Raw genomic sequence first — 19,453 nt, 5'->3', positions numbered from 1 at the left:
CTGAAATGGATGATACCTAGGACATACTATATATGTTACTAAAGTTTAATCCCTGAATAATGTTTAGTCAATTCTTAATTTCTCATGGCTTTCATGTTCACTCCCTGTAAGGAGGACCTGAGGTTGAAGGGTGAGAAGGTAGACAGGAAAACCCAAGTGGCAATCTGTGTATCTTTGTTAGTAGAGCCAATTATAAATTATGAGTTGTGTCCCTCAACTTCTGCACTGGGAATTTATGGATTTCATCTTTAGAGTTTGTCTAATGTAAGAAGAGTTTCTTGGTACAGGAAAGCACCTAGTTCTTAAATATATGTATCTTCGTGAGGCCCATGAGACATTGTGTTAAGTTTTAGGACCCTTTTTATCTCACACTGTAGTTAATTGTACCCCTTAGAAATATTGTCATATCTCTAACCTGCCAAAAGCAAAAATCAATTCGGATATTAAATTATAAGCTAAGAATACAGCAATAGAATAAAGTGATACTGAGTCTTATATTGAAGCATTCCTAATATTAAAAGCCAAGTTATCCAACTTGAATAAAATATATTTAAAGTTATTTTGAAGTTTGAATTACTACTTACTGACTTTTGAAACTGCCAAATTATGTTTCATTTGGCAACCTTTGCTGTATGTTTTGACATGCTATGATTTGCTATGTATTTTGATAAGGAGTTTTAGGTATTATTTGTAGTGATTACTTTAAGGAGGAAGAAAGACTGTATTTTGTTTAAATGCATGCTGTTAAATCCAAAGAGGAGCCAGTCACCATGACTCATCCAGGCACTGGAGATATTATTGCTGTCATGATTACAGAATTGAGGGGTAAGGATATTTTGAGTTACCTGGAGAAAAACATCTCTGTACAAATGACAATAGCTGTTGGAACTCGAATGCCACCAAAGAACTTCAGCAGAGGCTCTCTAGTCTTCGTGTCAATATCCTTTATTGTCTTGATGATTATTTCTTCAGCTTGGCTCATATTCTACTTCATTCAGAAGATCAGGTATACACATGCATGTGACAGGAACCAGCGTCGTCTTGGAGACGCAGCCAAGAAAGCCATCAGCAAACTGACAACCAGAACAGTAAAAAAGGGCGATAAGGAAACAGACCCCGACTTTGATCACTGCACAGTCTGCATAGAGAGCTATAAGCAGAATGACGTTGTCCGGATTCTCCCCTGCAAGTTCTTGCATGGCACCAAGAGGCTGCAGAGCTGTGAGAACAACTCACCTTCAGTGTAGACCCGCCACCCCAGCTGGTGTTCTGATCACCGTCTGGGTTGTGCTTGGCGGGGGTGTAAGGCAAGAGGACGCGGTGTTTCAGTATTGCTGGTTTGCCTTCTTTTGTGTTCTGTTACATTCCCCGCTCTGTACCTCCGTGCTTCTCACAGGAATAAGGATGTTTCTTTGGGTGCTCTGAAAAACAAAAACAAAAAACAAAAAACCATAACCATATAAAAACAAATAGTTAAAAATAGTTTAAGATTTAAAAATAAGTACTTTTTAAAAAATTGTAGTAAAGAACACGCAATGTCAGATCTACCCTTTTAACAAATTTTTACATGTATGATACAGTATTGTTAACTGTATGCACATTGTTGTGCAGATTTCTAGAACTTTTTCATCTTGAATGACTGAAAGTCTATACCCATTAAACAACAACTCCCTATTTTCCCTTCCCCCAGCCCCCAGCAACTACCATAGTACTTTCTGCTTCTGTAAGTTTGACTACTTAGGTACCTCATGTAAATGGAATCATGCAGTATGTGTCCATCTGTGACTGGTTTATTTCACTCAGCACTATGTCCTCTGAGCTCATCCATGTTGTAGCATATGGCAGGATTTCCTTTTTCTTTTAAGGATGAATAATATTCCATTTCACCACATTTTTATACTGCATTATTATATATATTACATTTTCTTTACCCATTCATCCATTAATGTTACATTGTTTCCACCTTTTGGCTATTTTGACAAAATTAGTACTTTTAAAAATCTAACATTTTAATGTCCAATTTTAGTTGGCTTGCATGGATTGTATCTGAGTAAAAAAGTGCTTTCTGCTTTTCCTATTACTAGCAACAGGGGAGACTCAGTATTTTGTGCTTAAATTGTTCTCTCTTCCTGTAGCTATTTTTAAACTATATTTGGAGAAAACAGTTTTGGTTTTTTCATATTTCCTACTATTAAGTCTATATGATTTTCTAGTGAGTAAAATTGCTATTAAGGTACGCAGTTCTAGGAAATTGTACAAAGCTGTGCTTCAATATGTTTTTCTGCCTGTTTGACTTGAGCATCTTATTCTCATTATCCAGGGTGAAGTTTGTTCTTTCATCATGTTAAGATGAACCCTTGTGTATTTTTGTCATTAAGTTGAAATTTGGGGTTATAGAGGCAAACAGAGGTTTGGATTTTAATTTATGTGTGACCAGCTAGAAGAAATCTTAAGTTTTTAGTTCCTTAGAATGGACAGTGAGGGATTTGTCAAGATCAGGAGCAAACATAAATCTCAAAGTTAGCATTCTGTAAATGATGATGTCCACCTTCTAAAATCAAAGATGACATTATACTATCATTCTCTAGGAATGACCTCTGGGAATTCTCCTCTTGGTCAGAGATAAACCAAACCTTTCCATTGTGTTTATGGAGAACAGAATAACACTTTTGTTTTTTTGTTTTACTCCTGGCTCTTAGTAGTTCATTACTTTCTGAGAGTCATTTACCCATTTATAAAACGGAAATAATTCTCTTTATTCCACAGGATTGTTATCGTGAGTAAATGGAAAGATGAAATGAAATGAACCAGGCAAAAGTACCTGGCTCAGTATATATTCAATACACTGTATTATCTCCCCTCTTAGTGCTGAGAATCCTGAAAAGGATGAATTAAAGAATGAGTACCTTTTCTTGAGAATTTCTCTGTGTAAATACTAAGCCATTGATCAACTCTGAAAAATGTAGGAATGAAGTTGCTGATACCAAAAATCAGTGAGTTAGTGAAAAGGATATATCCAATATGGCTTTTTGACAAAATACATTTTCATGAATGTTTTCTTGGCTTTTTGTCTTAAAATTTGTTTTTAAAAATCATATTGACCTTACTATTAAAAAAATCATGATTGCTTACTTCTCTTGATTTGCAGAGTGTTATTACAGTCACATTTGAAGTACCAGGAAATGCAAAGGAAGAAAGTCTAAATGTGTTTATTCAGGTGAATGCAATTTTTGACTGACTATTGATTTGTCAGCTCTTTTGTTACATAGCTTTGGCAATGGTTGGTCTTACTAAAATATATCCCCTGATACAGAATCTTCTGTGGGAAAAGAATGTGAGAAACAAGGATGATGATTGCATGGAGGTCATACGACTGAAGGTGCAGTACATGGTTTACAGTTTTATACTCTTGGACAAAGTTCCTTTCTTGACTGTTAATATAAATCATACTTGGTCTTAAACAAAAGCATTGGTTTCTGTACAAATAACCTTTGTCTATTTCATTTCTCCTATTTCCATTACTAAAAAGCAGCTTTGGAAATCACTGCATAAAGCACTATTTATTTGCACAGCCTCATTCAGTGTTGCAGCTAAAACAACCTGTGTGCCTTGAAGTGCTACCCATGCTTTCTACTCCGAAGTGTTCTGAGTGTTATCTGGCTAATGAGCTTGACTCGTTGAAACTCTTTCCCCTTGGCACACAGCTTGTTCAATTCAAGAAAACTGAACATTATCTTGTATTTAATTTTCCAAGAGAGCATCATTAACAGAGAAATAATATTAGAAACCTTGCTGCAGCTGAATCGGATGCTTCTTGATGCATTTAGCAGACACTAAACATTTGTCATACTATAAACAAAGTTACAGAAGTCTAGAATTCTTGTGCTGTGTTTGGAAACCCATTGGTATTACTTGACATTTGGGTATTTATGTCACAAAAGGTGTTTTTGCCAGGTTGTGCTTAAACAGTCAAGTCATTTGAGTGTCTACTCTTGTGTTTCCAGAAGCATGCATTAAGTTTTTATTATTACTGTTAGAAACTAGAATCTCCAGTTAGCACCTGAGTTCCTGGGGTCTTTAGAGTGACAAATGTTAAAACTGTCAAGAAACTATTTAGATTTCTTTACTCCCTGTGCTGGCTTTACCTGCGACTGGTGCTGCAGAGCAGCACAGGTGAATCTCAGTCTGTTCCCCAGTCATGCCCCATGGAACTAAGCTAGATCCTGCTGCCACTTTATGACTATAACACCCTGTACATTCCACGATCCTGACTAGCAGATCATACTTCATTCTGTAATGGCTTTTATCCCCAATACTGAATGTGGGGTAGTTGGTTATCTGGAAAGAGCCATTTAAGCATTTATACTGATGCTGCCACTAAGACCTCTGCATGGAGTTCAGTGGCCCATCCTGTAGCACCCCAGTTTGGATTTGTCTGGAGGTATGTGATGATTTTTCTTCAGTTGTCCTGTTTGGCCTTCCTCTCATCACAGCAACACTGGAGGATGTGGGACAACATGGCCTTTATCTTCACAACCTTCTTCTCTTTCCTGTTTCCAGACAAAGTATTAGTCTGATGATAATATGTTCAAAATGTTAAGTAACAGCTGACACTTGACAGTTTTTTTTTTTTGTTTTGTTTTTTTTTAAATAATTATTTTTTATTGAAGGGTAGTTGACACACAGTATTACATTACATGAGTTTCAAGTGTACAACACAGTGGTAGAACATTTATATACATAATTCTAGGTTCCAGCTATCACCCTACCAGGCTGTTACAATATCTTGACTATATTCCTTATGCTATACATTACATCCCGGTTACTAATTTATTTTACCATTGGAAGTCTGTCTTTTTTTTTTTTTTTTTTGCGAGTGCATCTCTCATATTTATTGATCAAATGGTTGTTAACGACAATAAAATTCTGTATAGGGGAGTCAATGCTCAATGCACAATCATTAATCCACCCCAAGCCTAATTTTTGTCAGTCTCCAATCTTCTGAGGCATAACAAACAAGTTTTTACATGTAGAACAAATTCTTACATAATGAATAAGTTACATAGTGAACAGTACAAGGGCAGTCATCACAGAACCTTTCGGTTTTGCTCATGCATTATGAACTCTAAACAGTCAGTTCAAATATGAATATTCATTTGGTTTTTATACTTGATTTATATGTGGATACCACATTTCTCTCTTTATTATTATTATTTTTAATAAAATGCTGAAGTGGTAGGTAGATACAAGATAAAGGTAGAAAACATAGTTTAGTGTTGTAAGAGAGCACATGTAGATGATCAGGTGTGTTTGCCTGTAGACTATGTGTTAATCCAAGCTAGACCAGGGCAATAAAACATCCACATATGCAGAAGATTTCTCTCAGAACGGGGGGGTGAGGTTCTAAGCCTCACCTCTGTTGATCCCCAATTTCTCACCTGATGGCCCCCCTGCGACTGTGCCTGTCTTAGGTTGTTCCTCCCTTGAGGAATCTTACCCGTCTCTGGCTAACCAGTCATCTTCCGGGGCCATACAGGGAAATGTGAAGTTGGTAAGTGAGAGAGAAGCCTTATTGTTTGAAAAGTTAGCTTTTTACTTCTTTGCATATTTATGCCCTGTGGCTTCTATGCCCAGCATTTGTCTTGAGGTATCTTTACCACTTGGAAGAATTATGATACTCGGTAAATTTGATATGAGGCACGAATTCTATTTAAGGGTTGTAATTAGGAAGGAAGAAGAAAAGCTATAGAAGTAGCAGGCGGAAGAAAACATGGGAAGATTGATTATTTCTTTGATATATCTTCTTGTAGAGTAACTTCAGCATGTATAGGTTTTAAGCTACTACTTAAATTGCACATACACATTAACATAATAGGAGTATAGTTATTGACAGTTTTTTTAATAAGTAAAATGAAATTGATTTAGATAACTTTTCCCAAAGAATTTATTACATATTAAATCAAATTTTAAAAGAGTAATCAAATCATTATGTTGTACACCTTAAACTAATACAATATTGTATGTCAGTTGTATCTCAGTAAAACTGGGGGTGGGAGGAGCAGAAAACAGAACTGAGCACAGCAAAAGAAAACTGGGAGAACCATACCCAAAATACACAAATACACCAAAAATACACCAAATAACCTGGTGGGAATGACAATGAGCAGGTAGTCTCTTACTGTATTTTCTGTTAACCATTTAATATATATACCAAAGTACATATATTAATTTTTTAGCAAATACATATAACAGCCATTATTTCAGAGAAATTATTTCTCCATAGGAGCCACCTTATCAGATAATTTGTTTCCCATTTCTGGAAATCAAAATTAAGTGAATTTTTCCAGATAAAATACATTTTTCTTTTCCTTTATTTCATCATTATGTACTCTATTTATTGCAGTCTATTTAAAGACAAATTATCATTCACATCTTTTAACTTCTCTGATTTTTCAGTAAAACTGAAACTGTATAAAATTCTTAAAAGTAGAATGAGCAATAGAATTTCAGACCTACCATGTTTTTATCATTTGGTTTCATTTTTTCTTGTGTTAATACAGAAAGAACATCCTGATACATGTATTTATGGAGATTGTCTTAAAAGATCAATGTGCAATCTTTTTTAAAAATTGGAGGCTTTAGGAAACTTTGTAATAAATAACTGGGATTAAGTAATTTTAACAGCATCTTTATATGAATTTGCATTTCAAAAAGGAATAGGAATGATTTATCCACTGACATTGATAATTGACTTCAGCTTTTAAATTTGAACTGAGGCTGATTGAGCATTCTCTGAGCAGGGTCTGGTATCCATCAAAGACAAACCACAACAGGTGATTGTCCAAGGTGTCCATGAGCTTTATGATCTGGAGGAGACTTCAGTGAGATGGAAAGATGACACTGAGAGGACAAATCGATTGGTTCTTATTGGTAAGTGACAGTTAAATTTTTTAAAGCAAAATAAAAAAACAAATATTTGAAAGGGATATAATAAGCTCCTTAAGCACTATTAACCAATCTGAATCCCTTTTTGTAAGCCTAAATAAACTGTGGTTAGGGTGTTTATCTTAATCTTGTGAAAACCTTTGTAAAATCTTGTTAGGCCTTTAAAAACTCTTCTTCAAACAGTTTTAGAAAAGTGCTTAATCCAAATGCCATTTTGGTTCTGAGGGACTTAACTAGAAAGTTAAAGAAGGAATCACTAATTACTCTTGTTTTGTAAATTTCTGAAGATCTAGAGTTGGTAGGTAAACTGTGTCATTTTAATAAGCATAATACTCCATGTTTTGTTCTGTTTGCAGGCAGGAATTTAGATAAGGATATCCTTAAACAACTATTTATAGCTACTGTGACTGAAACAGAGAAACAGTGGACAACACCTTTCAAAGACGATCAAGTTTGTCTATAACACTAGGAGCATCTTATCAAAAGGATTGGTTAATAAAATTGAGAATAAGTTTCCTACTGGATGTATGTCAAGCATATATTCTTTGCATTACTTCTGCTTTGAATTCCAGTGTACTTTAAAACTGTGTTTATTATGGAATACAGAAAATATAGTGAACAGTACTCTAAAACATTTGACATTCATTCAATAAAATATCTTCTCAAGTGTTTTGTGTGTATAGACAGATGTTTCACAGCAATATCTTTCAGACTTGGCTTTGGAATTTACATATGCAGAATTTTTCACCCATCAAAGTTATTTATAATAATAATGTTAAGACTAATTTCAACACTCATTTTCCCTTAGAACTTCAGCTAATTTCATGTATAAAATTTTGTTATTAACACAAATTATTTTTAAATGTCACCATTTTAATTAAATGAAATAAAAAACTTGTTGTAGCTAGAGACTTATAAGTGGATGGCATCTGAGTTAAAGGAATTAATTGAAACCATTTCTTGTTCTTAGTCAATTCTAAGCCTTGCTGGTAGTCAGTGTAATGGAACTTCAGCTATTCACTTTGTAAAGTATTTAGAAGATTCCAATTGTAGAGTTTTTTATTTTAAGTAGATTTTACTACTGGTATTCAATTTCACCTTAGTTTTTTTGTATTTCTTTAATTTTCAATATAAGCTAAACAGTGATGAGGTACAAAACTTCAGATATAACCCCAGATAACTCTTGATAATTTAGTAATCTTTATATAAATGTTTGGTGTGTAAGTATACAGTGGCTTACTTTTCCTATACCTATTCAGATTAAAGACCAGGTTAGCATAACTGTATTCAGATTGTAAGAGAAAATCATTACATGGAGTTTAAAGAAGAGCTTTCCAAGACTAATGGTTGTTAAATATCAGAAGGCTATCAAAATGACTTTTGGAATTTATTTTCAGAATTTTAAACAAAAGAGTTACATCTGTGTATCTTGAATGGTTCTAGTGGTTGTGTATCTTGAATAATCAACATAAGATTATTGATTTCCCGTCCCTTGCATTCTATACCTTTTAAAAGGTAACTTCTCAGTATTTATCCATTTGCCTCCTGAATCCATTCTCTTAATTTATCATTGAGAGAATACACTTACTTTGTGGCAGCAAATTGCCCTTTGGAAAGTTAGTTGATTTTTGAGTCAGATCTGGGCTTTAATTCTAGCTCTCCTACTTCTTAGCTGTGTAATCTTGGTTAAAGTACGTTCTCTGAGATTGAGTTTCCCTATTTATAAAGTGGACAGTGATAATATCAACCATTCAAAGTTGTTGTGAGGATTAAATAGATTTGTAATGCACCCAGCTTGGCTCCTGACACAGCACAGTCTGCATAAATATTTCCTTCCTAACATTTAAATTTGTCTTACAATTACTGTGGTCACAATAGTGTTTTGTAGTGCTCTTTAGCAAGTAAGTGTCTAGATTCATCTGTTCTAGACCACAAGGTAAGGTTTATTAATTGTTCTGTCGTGGGAGAAATGTTTCAAGTAATCGTAATCTATACTCCTAACAATCTATTCATATAGATTTATGAATCTATAAAACTCAAATATTTGCTTTTTTCCTTTAAAATATTAATATTTAAATATTTTTCATTACAGATTGCATGAATATATCTGTGTTGTAAAAATGCAAACATTACAGATGAAGTCAGTCTCCCCTTTTTTCCTTCAGTCACTATCTCTTCTTAGGGGTTTGCAGTGTTGTCAGTTTAATATCCTTTTAGACATTCATTTACACTGTCACACACATGGTTTACATTGTTTTCCAAAGAGAATTATTTTCCAGTGATGAAAGCCATAATTTAAACTACTTCTTCAGGAGACTTAAGAACTTGCATAAATATCAAGGAAAGGTTTTATTTTTATAATGTGTTTTTTAAATAAACATCATTCTTATTTATTGTGATGCAGCTTGCTTTTTTAAAAAAGTCAACTGTTAGTCTTGAATTTTGCATGACAGTGCAAATAAATGTCTTATTCTTTAACTGCTGCATAAAAATTCATAGTATAGCATACAGTACATTCATTTAAAAAAACATTTGGGACCTTCCAGTTTGCCTAGGTATTAGTGCTGGGGCTGAAATTGCACATGACAAAGGTTAGATTCTCATAATAAGATAAATAAGGAAAATAAGAGGTTATCCCTAAGAAGGCTAATAAAAATAAAGATTGACTTCAGATTGAGTGGTCATAGAAAGCTTCTCTGAGGAAAGGTGGTGTTTCAATTGAGAATGGAATGAAAAGGAGGTGTTCATGCAACATAGGGGAAGAAGGTTCTGCACTGAGGGAGTTTGCAGGAGAGGCCCTTTTGGTGGGAACCAGCATAGCCTGTTGTAACACTGGGAAGAAGGCAAGGGTAGCAGGTTAGAAAGCCAGTGTATGAGTTGGAATTGGAATTGTGAGCCAGGGCGAGGCCTCTTGCTCCTTACAGGAGAGTGAAAACACTTGGATTATTCTGAATGCCCTGGGAAGTGGCTAAAGGGTTTTAAGCTGGAGAAGTGATGTGGTTGTGATCACTGTGGCAAATAAACCAATTCTCCGTTCCTAAAATTGCAAAAAGTGCTGCAGTGAACATCAATGGGGATACCTTTTTGTTCTTATGTGAGAATGTTTCTCTAGAATTGATATGTAAGGATGGAATCACTAGCTTCCAGGATATACGCTTTCTAAATTTTAAATAGATACGATAAATTGTCCTCCCAAATGGATGTTCCACATACAGTAGTGTATGAAAATATCCATTTTTCCAAACCTAGCTAATGCATTTTAACCTTAACCAGTCTGGATGGAATGGCATCTCATGGTTTTGAGTTTATATCGTATTTTTATACTGTTTGTACAAACTTTTAAAGGAGTATTGTCCTGTTCTTCACTCTTACTTTTCCCCACGTGAAGTATTTTTCAATGATCAGAGCCAATATCAGTTTAACCTGCACTTCAGAGGACTTTGGGACTTGCCATAGATATCCTCAAGTGAAGGTTTTTGTAGTAATGAAATCACTAAATATATGCTGTTACTCTGTTAACTACAGAAAATTGGCACGGTATTGATGATCAAGGTTTGGGCATAGTTCATCTACAACCTTATAGTTTACTGAGTAATACAGGATAAACTACTAAATCTTGCTGAACCTCTGTCTCTTTTTTCATAAAATATAGAATAAAATGTAAATCTCTCTTGACTTTTCCAGAGATTAATTCAAAACACAGAGTATCAGTAAATGTGAATTCTCCTTTTCAAGCAAGGCTTGATTAAAAAAAGACAAAACTTAAGCTTCTGCACACCTTCTTAGAGCAAATGGTTGTTCTTTAGACTTTTTCCAGCATTTAGTGAAAAGAACAAGAACATTGGTACTAAGCACAAGACAGCTGTAGGAATGGTCAGCACGGGGTTATGAGGGAAGACTAAGTGATTGAAAAGGTTTGTTTTAGATCATGAAGTTTGAAGGGAATTATCAACAAAATAAGGCTAAAAGGCCCTTAAACATTTATGGGCTTGGTTGCTTGCTACAAATTGAATAATTGTCTCCTTTGTATAACTACTAGTGTAGTTGGGAAAACTATATTTAGATTGCTTTGAAATGACTCCCAGTTCTAGAAATGCCATACACTGTGCAGGTGATGTTAAATCAATTTTGCCATTCAATGTCTAGCAACTTGTTTTGCTTTAATGAAAAAAGGAAGATACACAAATTTTTTTCAAAATTAATACTAGAATCGACTTAATTTTAGAATCAACATTAACTGTTGACCAAATTGCTTTAATTTTCAGAGTGAAATGGAGAGAAACCAGACATCATAATCCTTTCTGTAGATTAGAAAGGTTGGATTTTCTAACAAGGATGGTGTTTTGTGAACCCCTGATAGGTTTGTTGAGAAAAAAACCTATTCAGTGTTAGGAAAGAAGTAATCATCAAATATGACTGAATGCCCACTATACACTAGGCCTATGTTAAATGTTGCAGAAACTACAAAGTAAGCCTTTTGAATCTTGAGGCAACACTTAAGAATGAATGGGACTGGACAATAAGACTCTTTCTTTCCTTTTTTTTTTTTTTTGTGAGTTACTTCACAATGGAGTCTTCCAAACTATTCAACTTAATTTTCATTGATACAGCTCTTTGTTTAACATTTACATATTTGTATAACAACTTCACTTATGTAAAATCCACATGGTATAAAAGTTATCTTTTAATAAAGTGTACAATTCATGGCTTTAATATATCCACTGGTAACCACTACCACTTTCTAATTCCAGAATTAGAAAAAACATCACTCCCAGAAAAAACTCTGCATCCATTATCAGATTCCTCATTTCACCCATTCCTTCCTGCCCCTAGCCCCCAGCAGCCACTAATTTATTTTCTGACCCTGTATATTTGCCTGTTTGGACACCTTTCATTTACCATAACGTTTTTCAGTCTCCATTTTGTAGCATGTATCAGCACTTTGTTTCTTTTTATTACTGAATAAAATTACTCTATATGTCACATTTTTTATCCACTTATCAGTTGATGGACATTTGAGTTTCTACTTTTTGACTAATCAGCCCTTTGCCCCCTATGTTTAATTTTTTTTAATTGATAGAATGTAATTTTCAAAACAGATTTACAGAAAATGAACAGATAGTACAAGAGTTCGTATATGCACCTTTTACACTGCCCTCCCCTTCCAGTTAACATCCTACAAAAGTGTGGTACATGTGTTATAATTAGTGAACCAATTAGTGATATCTGAACTAAAGTCTATAGTTTATTCAGATATCCTTTTTTTACCTAATGTCCTTTTTCTGTTTCAGGATCCCATCCCATTACAGTCAGTCATGTCTCCATAGACTCCTCTTGGCTGTGATGGTTTCTTAGACTTTCCTTGTTTGGGTAACTTAGTTTTGAGGAGTACTGTTGAGGCACATAATTCGCCTTATGTTTTTCTCTTGATTGGATGTGTTTTGGGGAGGAAGATCACTGAGTGCCTTTTTCATCACATCATATCAAGGGTATATACTATAAATCATAACATGATTTGTGACTTTTGATGTTGACATTGATTACCTGGCTGAAGTGTTCGTCAGGTTTTCCACTGTAATGTTACTGTTCTCCCCCCAACCTCCATACTGTACTCTTTGGAAGGAAGTCACTACATGCTGCCCACAGTAAAGGAGTGAGGAGTTATGCCCTATCTACTTTCTGCAAGGGAGATTTTCCTTTTTCTTCCCATTTATTAACTTACTCATTTGTTATCAGTATGGATACATGGATACTTATTTTATACTTGGGGCTATAATCTTTTATTATAGCTATTAGGATTAATAGCTCCAATACTTATTTGCTGCTCAAATAGTCTCAGCTTTGGCCACTGGGGGCCCTTTGAGTAGTCTCCTGTGCCACCTTTGACATAATTCCATCAATAGGGGTTGTTTTGTTTAGGGAGCCCATACTTTTCTCCTTTCATTTGTAAATAACTGAAATCACCATAGAAGTTGACTACTGAAAAACTAACAATACTCCCTTTCCCAGGTAATTGGATTCCTATGATGTGGAGAGAAGAAATGTGCCTTACCTGCAGGGGGTTAAAGGGGGAGGCATCTGCGAATCTAAGATTGAATAAGACACCTGTCCCTGCCGTCCTGAAGTTTAATTTAGTAAATCACAAGTAGTAATTAGTAAATTTGGGATTCAAACACAAATCTGTTAAGACTCAAACCCTTCTATTGTTTGTCCTACTTTAAGCTATGTAATAACTGAGAAGGCTTAGAGAATAAAAACCTCAGGAGTAGAGGATAAGACTTAAAAGACTTGCAAGGAACTTGTTTTCAAAATTTTACCCTGTAGGGACTAGCTACTTTAAGCTACTTTTTGTTGTATTTTGCCTTTTAGCGGGCTTCTGACTTGTCCCTGGAAATTCATTGCATTTTACAAACACTAATGGAGGATTTACTATGTGGCAATCAATGGTATAATACAGTATTTTTTATGCTGCATTTTTAGTAGATGCCACCTCAAATTCTTTTCACTAGTAGGTGGATATTAAATCATGAGTATATACTATTGCTCAGTATTTTACTGAGATCCCATTTATATAATAACATTCCTATTTATGTAATATGTAAGTTATATTCCACTGTACTACTACTTTAGTTTCTGAGCTGATTTAAATGAAGCCAATAGAAAAATCTTGTTACTTCCAAGGGTGTCAAGTGAGTTAAACTGAGCTTTTCTGTCATGTCACTCTCTTCCAGTGTTAAGTGGCAAACTAGTGATTTACAGGCACTGAAACTGCATCTCCTCCTTAGCCTCATTTAAGTTTCAAGTGTAGTATTCATTATTATAGTAATCATACTTAATGTTGGCTGTTTTTAAAAGAAGGAAGAAGGAAGGAGAGAGAAAAAGGGAGAAAGAGTCAGAGGTGAGACTGGTCTATTGGATGCATCTGTTAAATTTGTGGGACCATTTTTGTGAAAACAGTTTTCACACTAGGTCTGTACTGGTTAGTATGTGGCAAAATCAGCTCAGTTGGTAATAGCCATTTTAAAATAGAAGAAAAAATATCAGTGATTACTTGTTTTATGAAACCCATTTTAGTTATGTAAGTCTGTATATATGCAAGATCATAGTATAAAATGCATTTCATATGTTGTTAAATGATCAAATAAATTCGAGGATCACTGATATAAGGGAATTTCTCTCTAGCCCTCCTGCTTTCTCTCCAATCTGGATTTCAACAACCTAATGCCAAGGTATTTCAGACTTTTTTTTTTAAACTTGGGCCAGGGAGAACATTTTGAGGAGCTGACATGTGAGGCAGCAGAGACAGTTCGACACACCTTCACCTGGGAATATAGTTAGAACATTAAAGATATTTCAGCTCATCATTCTGGATGAGGGCAGAATCCAACAAACATGGGTGCTTGGCCACCTATTAAACACAAAAACAAGTTGTGTTACACATCCTTTTACAGTCAGACACCAAGCATATTTCATTGTCCCCCCCCCCATTTCTAACCTCCAGGAGAGAGGCCTGAATATTGAGGAGGCTGTAGATTTCCTATTTTCCTATCTCTTTTTTTAAAGCTGAGCGTTAACAGAGCATCTTCCTTGGTGGCTGGTGTAAGGAGAAGGGGCTTAAGGCTCTTGCCCTGTCGGGTAATGTGCAGAGGACCCTCATCATTGGACTGCGTCGGGAGGAAGAGGGAGCGCTCCGATGTACTGCAAGAAGGGGTATAAGGGGGAGGGAGTCCACAACACAGGGACTCCAAGAAGCTTTAGTAAAAGGGAAGTGCATCTTCGCCGGCCGGTGTTGGAAAGGAGGAGAAACCAGTAGAAGGAAAGAATACCACTTAAAAGGGTAACCACAAGCGTTTGAGCTTTTTGTACCACTTTTAGCCCAGACTTCCAGCCCAGCCTTCCAGCCCAGCCCACCCCCAGCCAGGTGAGCGGCCGCCACTTCCCCTGTGTGTGTGCAGGACCACTTCCTCCATGAACTTGCCCAGAGATGAAGGCCTTCGCTCCACACCGCCGCGCAGGCTCCGGAGCTCCGACCGGGAAGACGGTGAGATCGATGTCCTGGGAGAAGAGGAAGATGGAGACGAGGAAGAGGAAGACGAGGACGCTGAGGCGAGCCAGCGGTTCCTAGAGCAGCTGCACCAGCCGGGGCCTCAGCAGGCGCGGCCGGGCGCCGGCGCGCTTTCCCGAGAGTGCACCGAGGGCGGCGGCGGCACCAAGTTCCGGGCGTCGATCGGGTCTGTGGCGGCCTCTGGGGACGCCCCGCAGCCGGCGAAGCCCCCCTACTCGTACATCGCGCTCATCACCATGGCCATCCTGCAGAGCCCGCACAAGCGTCTCACGCTCAGCGGCATATGCGCCTTCATCAGCGGCCGCTTCCCCTACTACCGCCGCAAGTTCCCGGCCTGGCAGAACAGCATCCGCCACAACCTGTCGCTCAATGACTGCTTCGTCAAGATACCCCGCGAGCCGGGCCACCCGGGAAAGGGCAACTACTGGAGCTTGGACCCCGCATCCCAGGACATGTTCGACAACGGCAGCTTCCTCCGGCGCCGGAAGCGCTTCAAGCGCCTCCACCCGCCCCCGGGAGCCCACCTGCACCACCCCTTCCCTCTGCCTGCTGCGCCCGCCGCCCTGCACGGCCCCTATCCGGGACTGCTGCTCGGGCCCCCGGCCCCGCCGCAGCCTGTCCCAGGGGCCTACCCAGCTGCCGCCCCCGGGGGCCGCCCGTGCGCGCTGTTTCACCCTCATCCCCCTCGCTACCTGCTGTTATCCGCCCCGGCCTATGCTGAGGCCCCGAGGAAAGCTCAAGACTCAGACATGGCCACTCCCGGCGCTTTCCAGGCACTGCAGCCCTCGCAGGGTCCCCAACCTTGGGAGGAGGGCAAGGGGCTGGGGTTGCGGCCGGGGGGCGGATGCACCTCCTTTAGCATTGAAAATATCATGCGAAGTGTCCGAGGAAGGGCTACGGGCGCCGCACAGATTCAGCCCTCGACCTCGTGGGGCTACTGCCACCTGCTGCAGCGCCCGTCGTGCCTGTTGCATCCCCAGGCCTCTTGCCCCTTGCTGCAGGCGTCCGCCGCCGCCGCCGCCCGGACGATTTTGCAGCAGCCGCAAGAGCAGCAAGGGGACTCGGCCAGCAGCTGCGCTCCCAACAAGGGCGCACAGCTCAGGCGGCGCCTCTCGGTCGCCGAGGCGCTGCTGGGGAGTCAGCCCGGGGCAGAGAGCTCCAGGCTGTCGTCGATGGTCGCCCTTTTGGGCACAGAAGATACCTTGCCCGTCTTTTGAGTAGCACTCACACCCTGCCCTATAGCTGCCTCCGCGGGGCGCACCGCGAGCCAAGCCGGAGGGCAGAGCAACTCCAGGTCCCGCTCTCCACGTGGTCTGCCCTTGCGCACACCACCCTGCTCTCCCAGGATTAGGTGTGTACATCTGAATTCTGCAGCTGAAGTGCATATTTCGGTTCGCCGCAAAATATTTACGAAGGAAAAATTGGATTCTGTTCCCTTAAGACAACTTAAACGGAAACTTCCTATGTCGTCAAGCCTGACCTTTTCTTTTCCAGCCTTCACTTGTGTTTTCTAGGGCTTTTCCGATTTGGACATTTCCAGAGGAACTATGAACGTGAGTGGGGCGTTTTGTTCTGGTATTAAAAGAAAAACAGAGAACACAATGGCCAATGCACAACATGTTTCCTTTTCTTCACTCCTGAGGAACTGCGAATGTTATTCCCAAGTGCAAGCTCTGTATGTCTTCCTGAAGTCGATGTGTAATATAAATAGAACTTTAATTTCAGAGCATTTATTTCTAATTTGTGTGTCTGGTGTGTCATCTTCTGTGGAGAGATGTTAAAAGTAAACCTAGCTATATAGACTAAATAAAATGCTAAATCACTACACTACATAGTCTATGTTATATTACTTCCCTTTATTTTCTTTCTAAATGGAACTCCTTCTAAAACCGTTCTTTCCTGCCAATTAAATTTAGTTTTACAATTCATATTCATTATAGATATAAGAAACAATCCATTTTCAAAACCGCTTTTAAAATTCCTGTGTATTTGAAGTTGAAAAAGCCCTGGCTTTTAAAATGGGATTTAATATTTGTGAAATCTGTAGAAGAAAAAGAATTGAAGGACATGTAACTACTTTCTCCATTTGTTTTTCATCTTTCTAAAGATGTTTTTTTCCCCTGAATAAACTGGAGGATCATTTGAGATCAGTTTGGAATGTAGTGGCCAATGCTTATTAGGGAAAAATAAAAGGGCATTAAAAAACTATTAGAAATTTTCAAAACCAGGGCTCAGAGAACTAGAAAATACAAAACAAAGCATTCGTGTCTTGGACATTTACAATTAAAAAAACGCTCTCTCCAGGCAGATGGCTTCTGCAGGCTCCTAACCCATTTCTTTAGAACAGAAAACTTTTTTTGCTTATTTGTTTCGAAAATAATTAATATCTTAAACGACTTTGCAACCAGAAAGGTTTCACTGTTACTTGGCTTCAGGTGATTGGGTGGGAGGGAAACAGGACGAACAAGCTTGTGCTCAATATTCCCCAGGGAAACCAAGTTTCTAGAGACTCGGCGCTTTCCCAGTCCTGAGCAGGATTCAAAGTTCCGAACTGCATTCCATGTCGCTTTGAAAGAAGTCACTCCGTGTGAGGTCTTTCCTCGTCATTTACTCCCCAGCTCCAGATTTTCTCATTAGATTGAGGGAAGACACAGAACACATTCTTACAGCCGTTTACTGGTCCTTTTTACGCCAACTTCTCAGCCTATCACCCGAACTTCCTCCTGTCTGTGATCCCCACCTCCTCCCGGCTTAGTAAGGTTCCCGGGACGTTCTGGAAAGGTCCCAAGCCCAGTGGGAGCCGCCAGGACATGAGTTTACAATGCTAACCTTCGCCCTGCACTTGCAGCCCTCGCCCACAGAGCAAGGACCACCAGGTGTTCCCTCCATTGGCCCCTATCCTCCGGTGCAGGCGATCCCAATACCCACCCCCTTCCCTTAATCCAACTTTCCCTCCTTCGGTTTTGTCCAGTCTTGAACTCAGTGTGCTTCACCCTCAGCACCCTAGCTTTCAGGTCCTGTTAGCAAATCCTATAGGACTGGGCAACCTAAGAGGTTGGGAACAAGCCGAGAATAAAGGGAGCCTATTACTTGCCAAGAACTCTCCCGTTCATATTCCAAATGTCCCTAGCCTTTGGTGAGAAAACGTCTCTAGGCCTATACATTCATTTATTCGGTCAACTAACGTCGTCGGAGTGACTGGTACAGCCGCCCAGAGCCGAGACACTGGAGGTTTTTCTGGCGCGCCTTGCGCCGCGCAGGAGTCGCCGAACTTTCTTCCTTCCCTTCGCCACAGGCCAAATCAGCACAGCCACGAACGTGGGCGAACGAAGGTCAGAAGCCGACCCTCAAGCTCCAAAGCTCCAAATTTTTACATAATGAAACCTTATGGAAAATGAATTTAAAACAAACGTCGACCCGGTGTAAGAAATAAAACGGTCTCCAATTGAACCTGGAGCTTTGCACTTGACCCGACGCTCCGCGACCGCGTGGAGAAGTCGCGCCCTCGGGGGGGGGGGATGCTCCGCAGGGTGCCCCGCGTGGCGCGTGGAGCCGAACGGTGCCTGGGGGCCGCTGCTACTGGGAGGCCATCAATAACAGCGAGCACCGGCCAAGCCCTCATTGCTGGCCCGGCGGGCGCGTTCCCGGCGCTGTGGCGTCGGGAGGGTGCAGACGGCGTGGCATGCTCGGCGCGGTGTCCCGGCACCGCCGCGTTCAGGGCCGCGCCAAGAGCCCGCAGCTCTGGATTGCAGGCCGCATCCCCGCGTTTCTGGACTTCAGTTCGCCCCGCGGCCTTGGGCAAGGACGCGGGCCCATTTTAAACCTCAGGGCTAAAGGCTACCTACTTGCGCGAAGGGATGGAGGGTCGGGCTCGTCTTCTCGACTCTAGGCTGAGAGAACGCGACCAGAGCTGCCGGGGGAGCGGGGCCTAGGGCTGAAGCGGAGTACAAAGGGGCTGGGAGGCGCAGGACGGCTGGGGCAGGGCAGGCAGGAAGCTGGGGAAAGGCGTCTCAGACGCGTCCTGCAGGCAGGTAACAGCACTAATCGTAGCCCCAGCTGCGGCTAACCGTTGTGTTCCGGGCACTGGATTCCCCTTTAGCCCTCCCAGCACCCAGTGAAGAAAACCCTTTGGAATCCCCGTGATCCAGAGAAGAAATTTACGATTCAGACAAATAAAGGAACTCGCCGGAGGATCCTTAGACGATGCATCAGACACTTATTCGTTTTCTGAACCACTATCCCCACGGGCGCCCGTGGCCGCCTACGGGGACCGCGCAGCCTCCCGCGGGCCCCGAAGCCCTCCTCTCCCCAAAACCCGGATGCCCCCAGGGCGTCGCGCCGTCCGTTCCCCAGCCCCGCCCCGCAGGCGCCGCGTCTCCCTGGTGAGCAGGTCACGGCCTGGCCGGCGCCTGACCAGAAGATTCCACCTAACCCAAGTTTGCC

The 19,453-nt window shown here is 40.2% G+C and overlaps 2 protein-coding genes across 11 annotated transcripts in view; both read left to right on the top strand.

Moving 5' to 3' along the window:
• Positions 1 to 7,614, top strand: part of LOC118933742 (zinc-regulated GTPase metalloprotein activator 1B) — a 48,618-nt gene extending 41,004 nt beyond the window's left edge. For 7 of the 10 annotated variants that reach the window (XM_057498599.1, XM_036928401.2, XM_036928404.2 and 4 more), the window contains 4 exons: positions 3,149 to 3,217; positions 3,314 to 3,379; positions 6,801 to 6,930; positions 7,302 to 7,614. In XM_057498599.1, the coding sequence (XP_057354582.1) occupies positions 3,149 to 3,217; positions 3,314 to 3,379; positions 6,801 to 6,930; positions 7,302 to 7,408 (372 nt within the window). In that variant the 3' untranslated portion in view covers positions 7,409 to 7,614. Of the gene's footprint in view, positions 1 to 3,148; positions 3,218 to 3,313; positions 3,380 to 6,800; positions 6,935 to 7,301 lie in introns of all 10 variants that reach the window. The other 3 variants (XM_057498600.1, XM_036928402.2, XM_057498598.1) reach the window with 2 other exon arrangements.
• Positions 7,615 to 14,676: 7,062 nt separating this feature from the next.
• LOC118933741 (forkhead box protein D4-like 1) lies at positions 14,677 to 17,354 on the top strand. Its single transcript, XM_036928399.2, has one exon. It carries the CDS (start codon positions 14,914 to 14,916, stop codon positions 16,225 to 16,227), a length of 1,314 nt encoding a protein of 437 aa, XP_036784294.2. The 5' UTR covers positions 14,677 to 14,913; the 3' UTR covers positions 16,228 to 17,354.
• The last annotated feature ends 2,099 nt before the right edge of the window (positions 17,355 to 19,453 follow it).

Source organism: Manis pentadactyla, chromosome 3, assembly GCF_030020395.1.
Source record: "Manis pentadactyla isolate mManPen7 chromosome 3, mManPen7.hap1, whole genome shotgun sequence".
In the NCBI taxonomy this organism is placed as follows: Eukaryota; Metazoa; Chordata; class Mammalia; order Pholidota; family Manidae; genus Manis; species Manis pentadactyla.
Note: the sequence above shows the minus strand (reverse complement) of the source record. Positions and strands in the feature narration are given on the sequence as shown.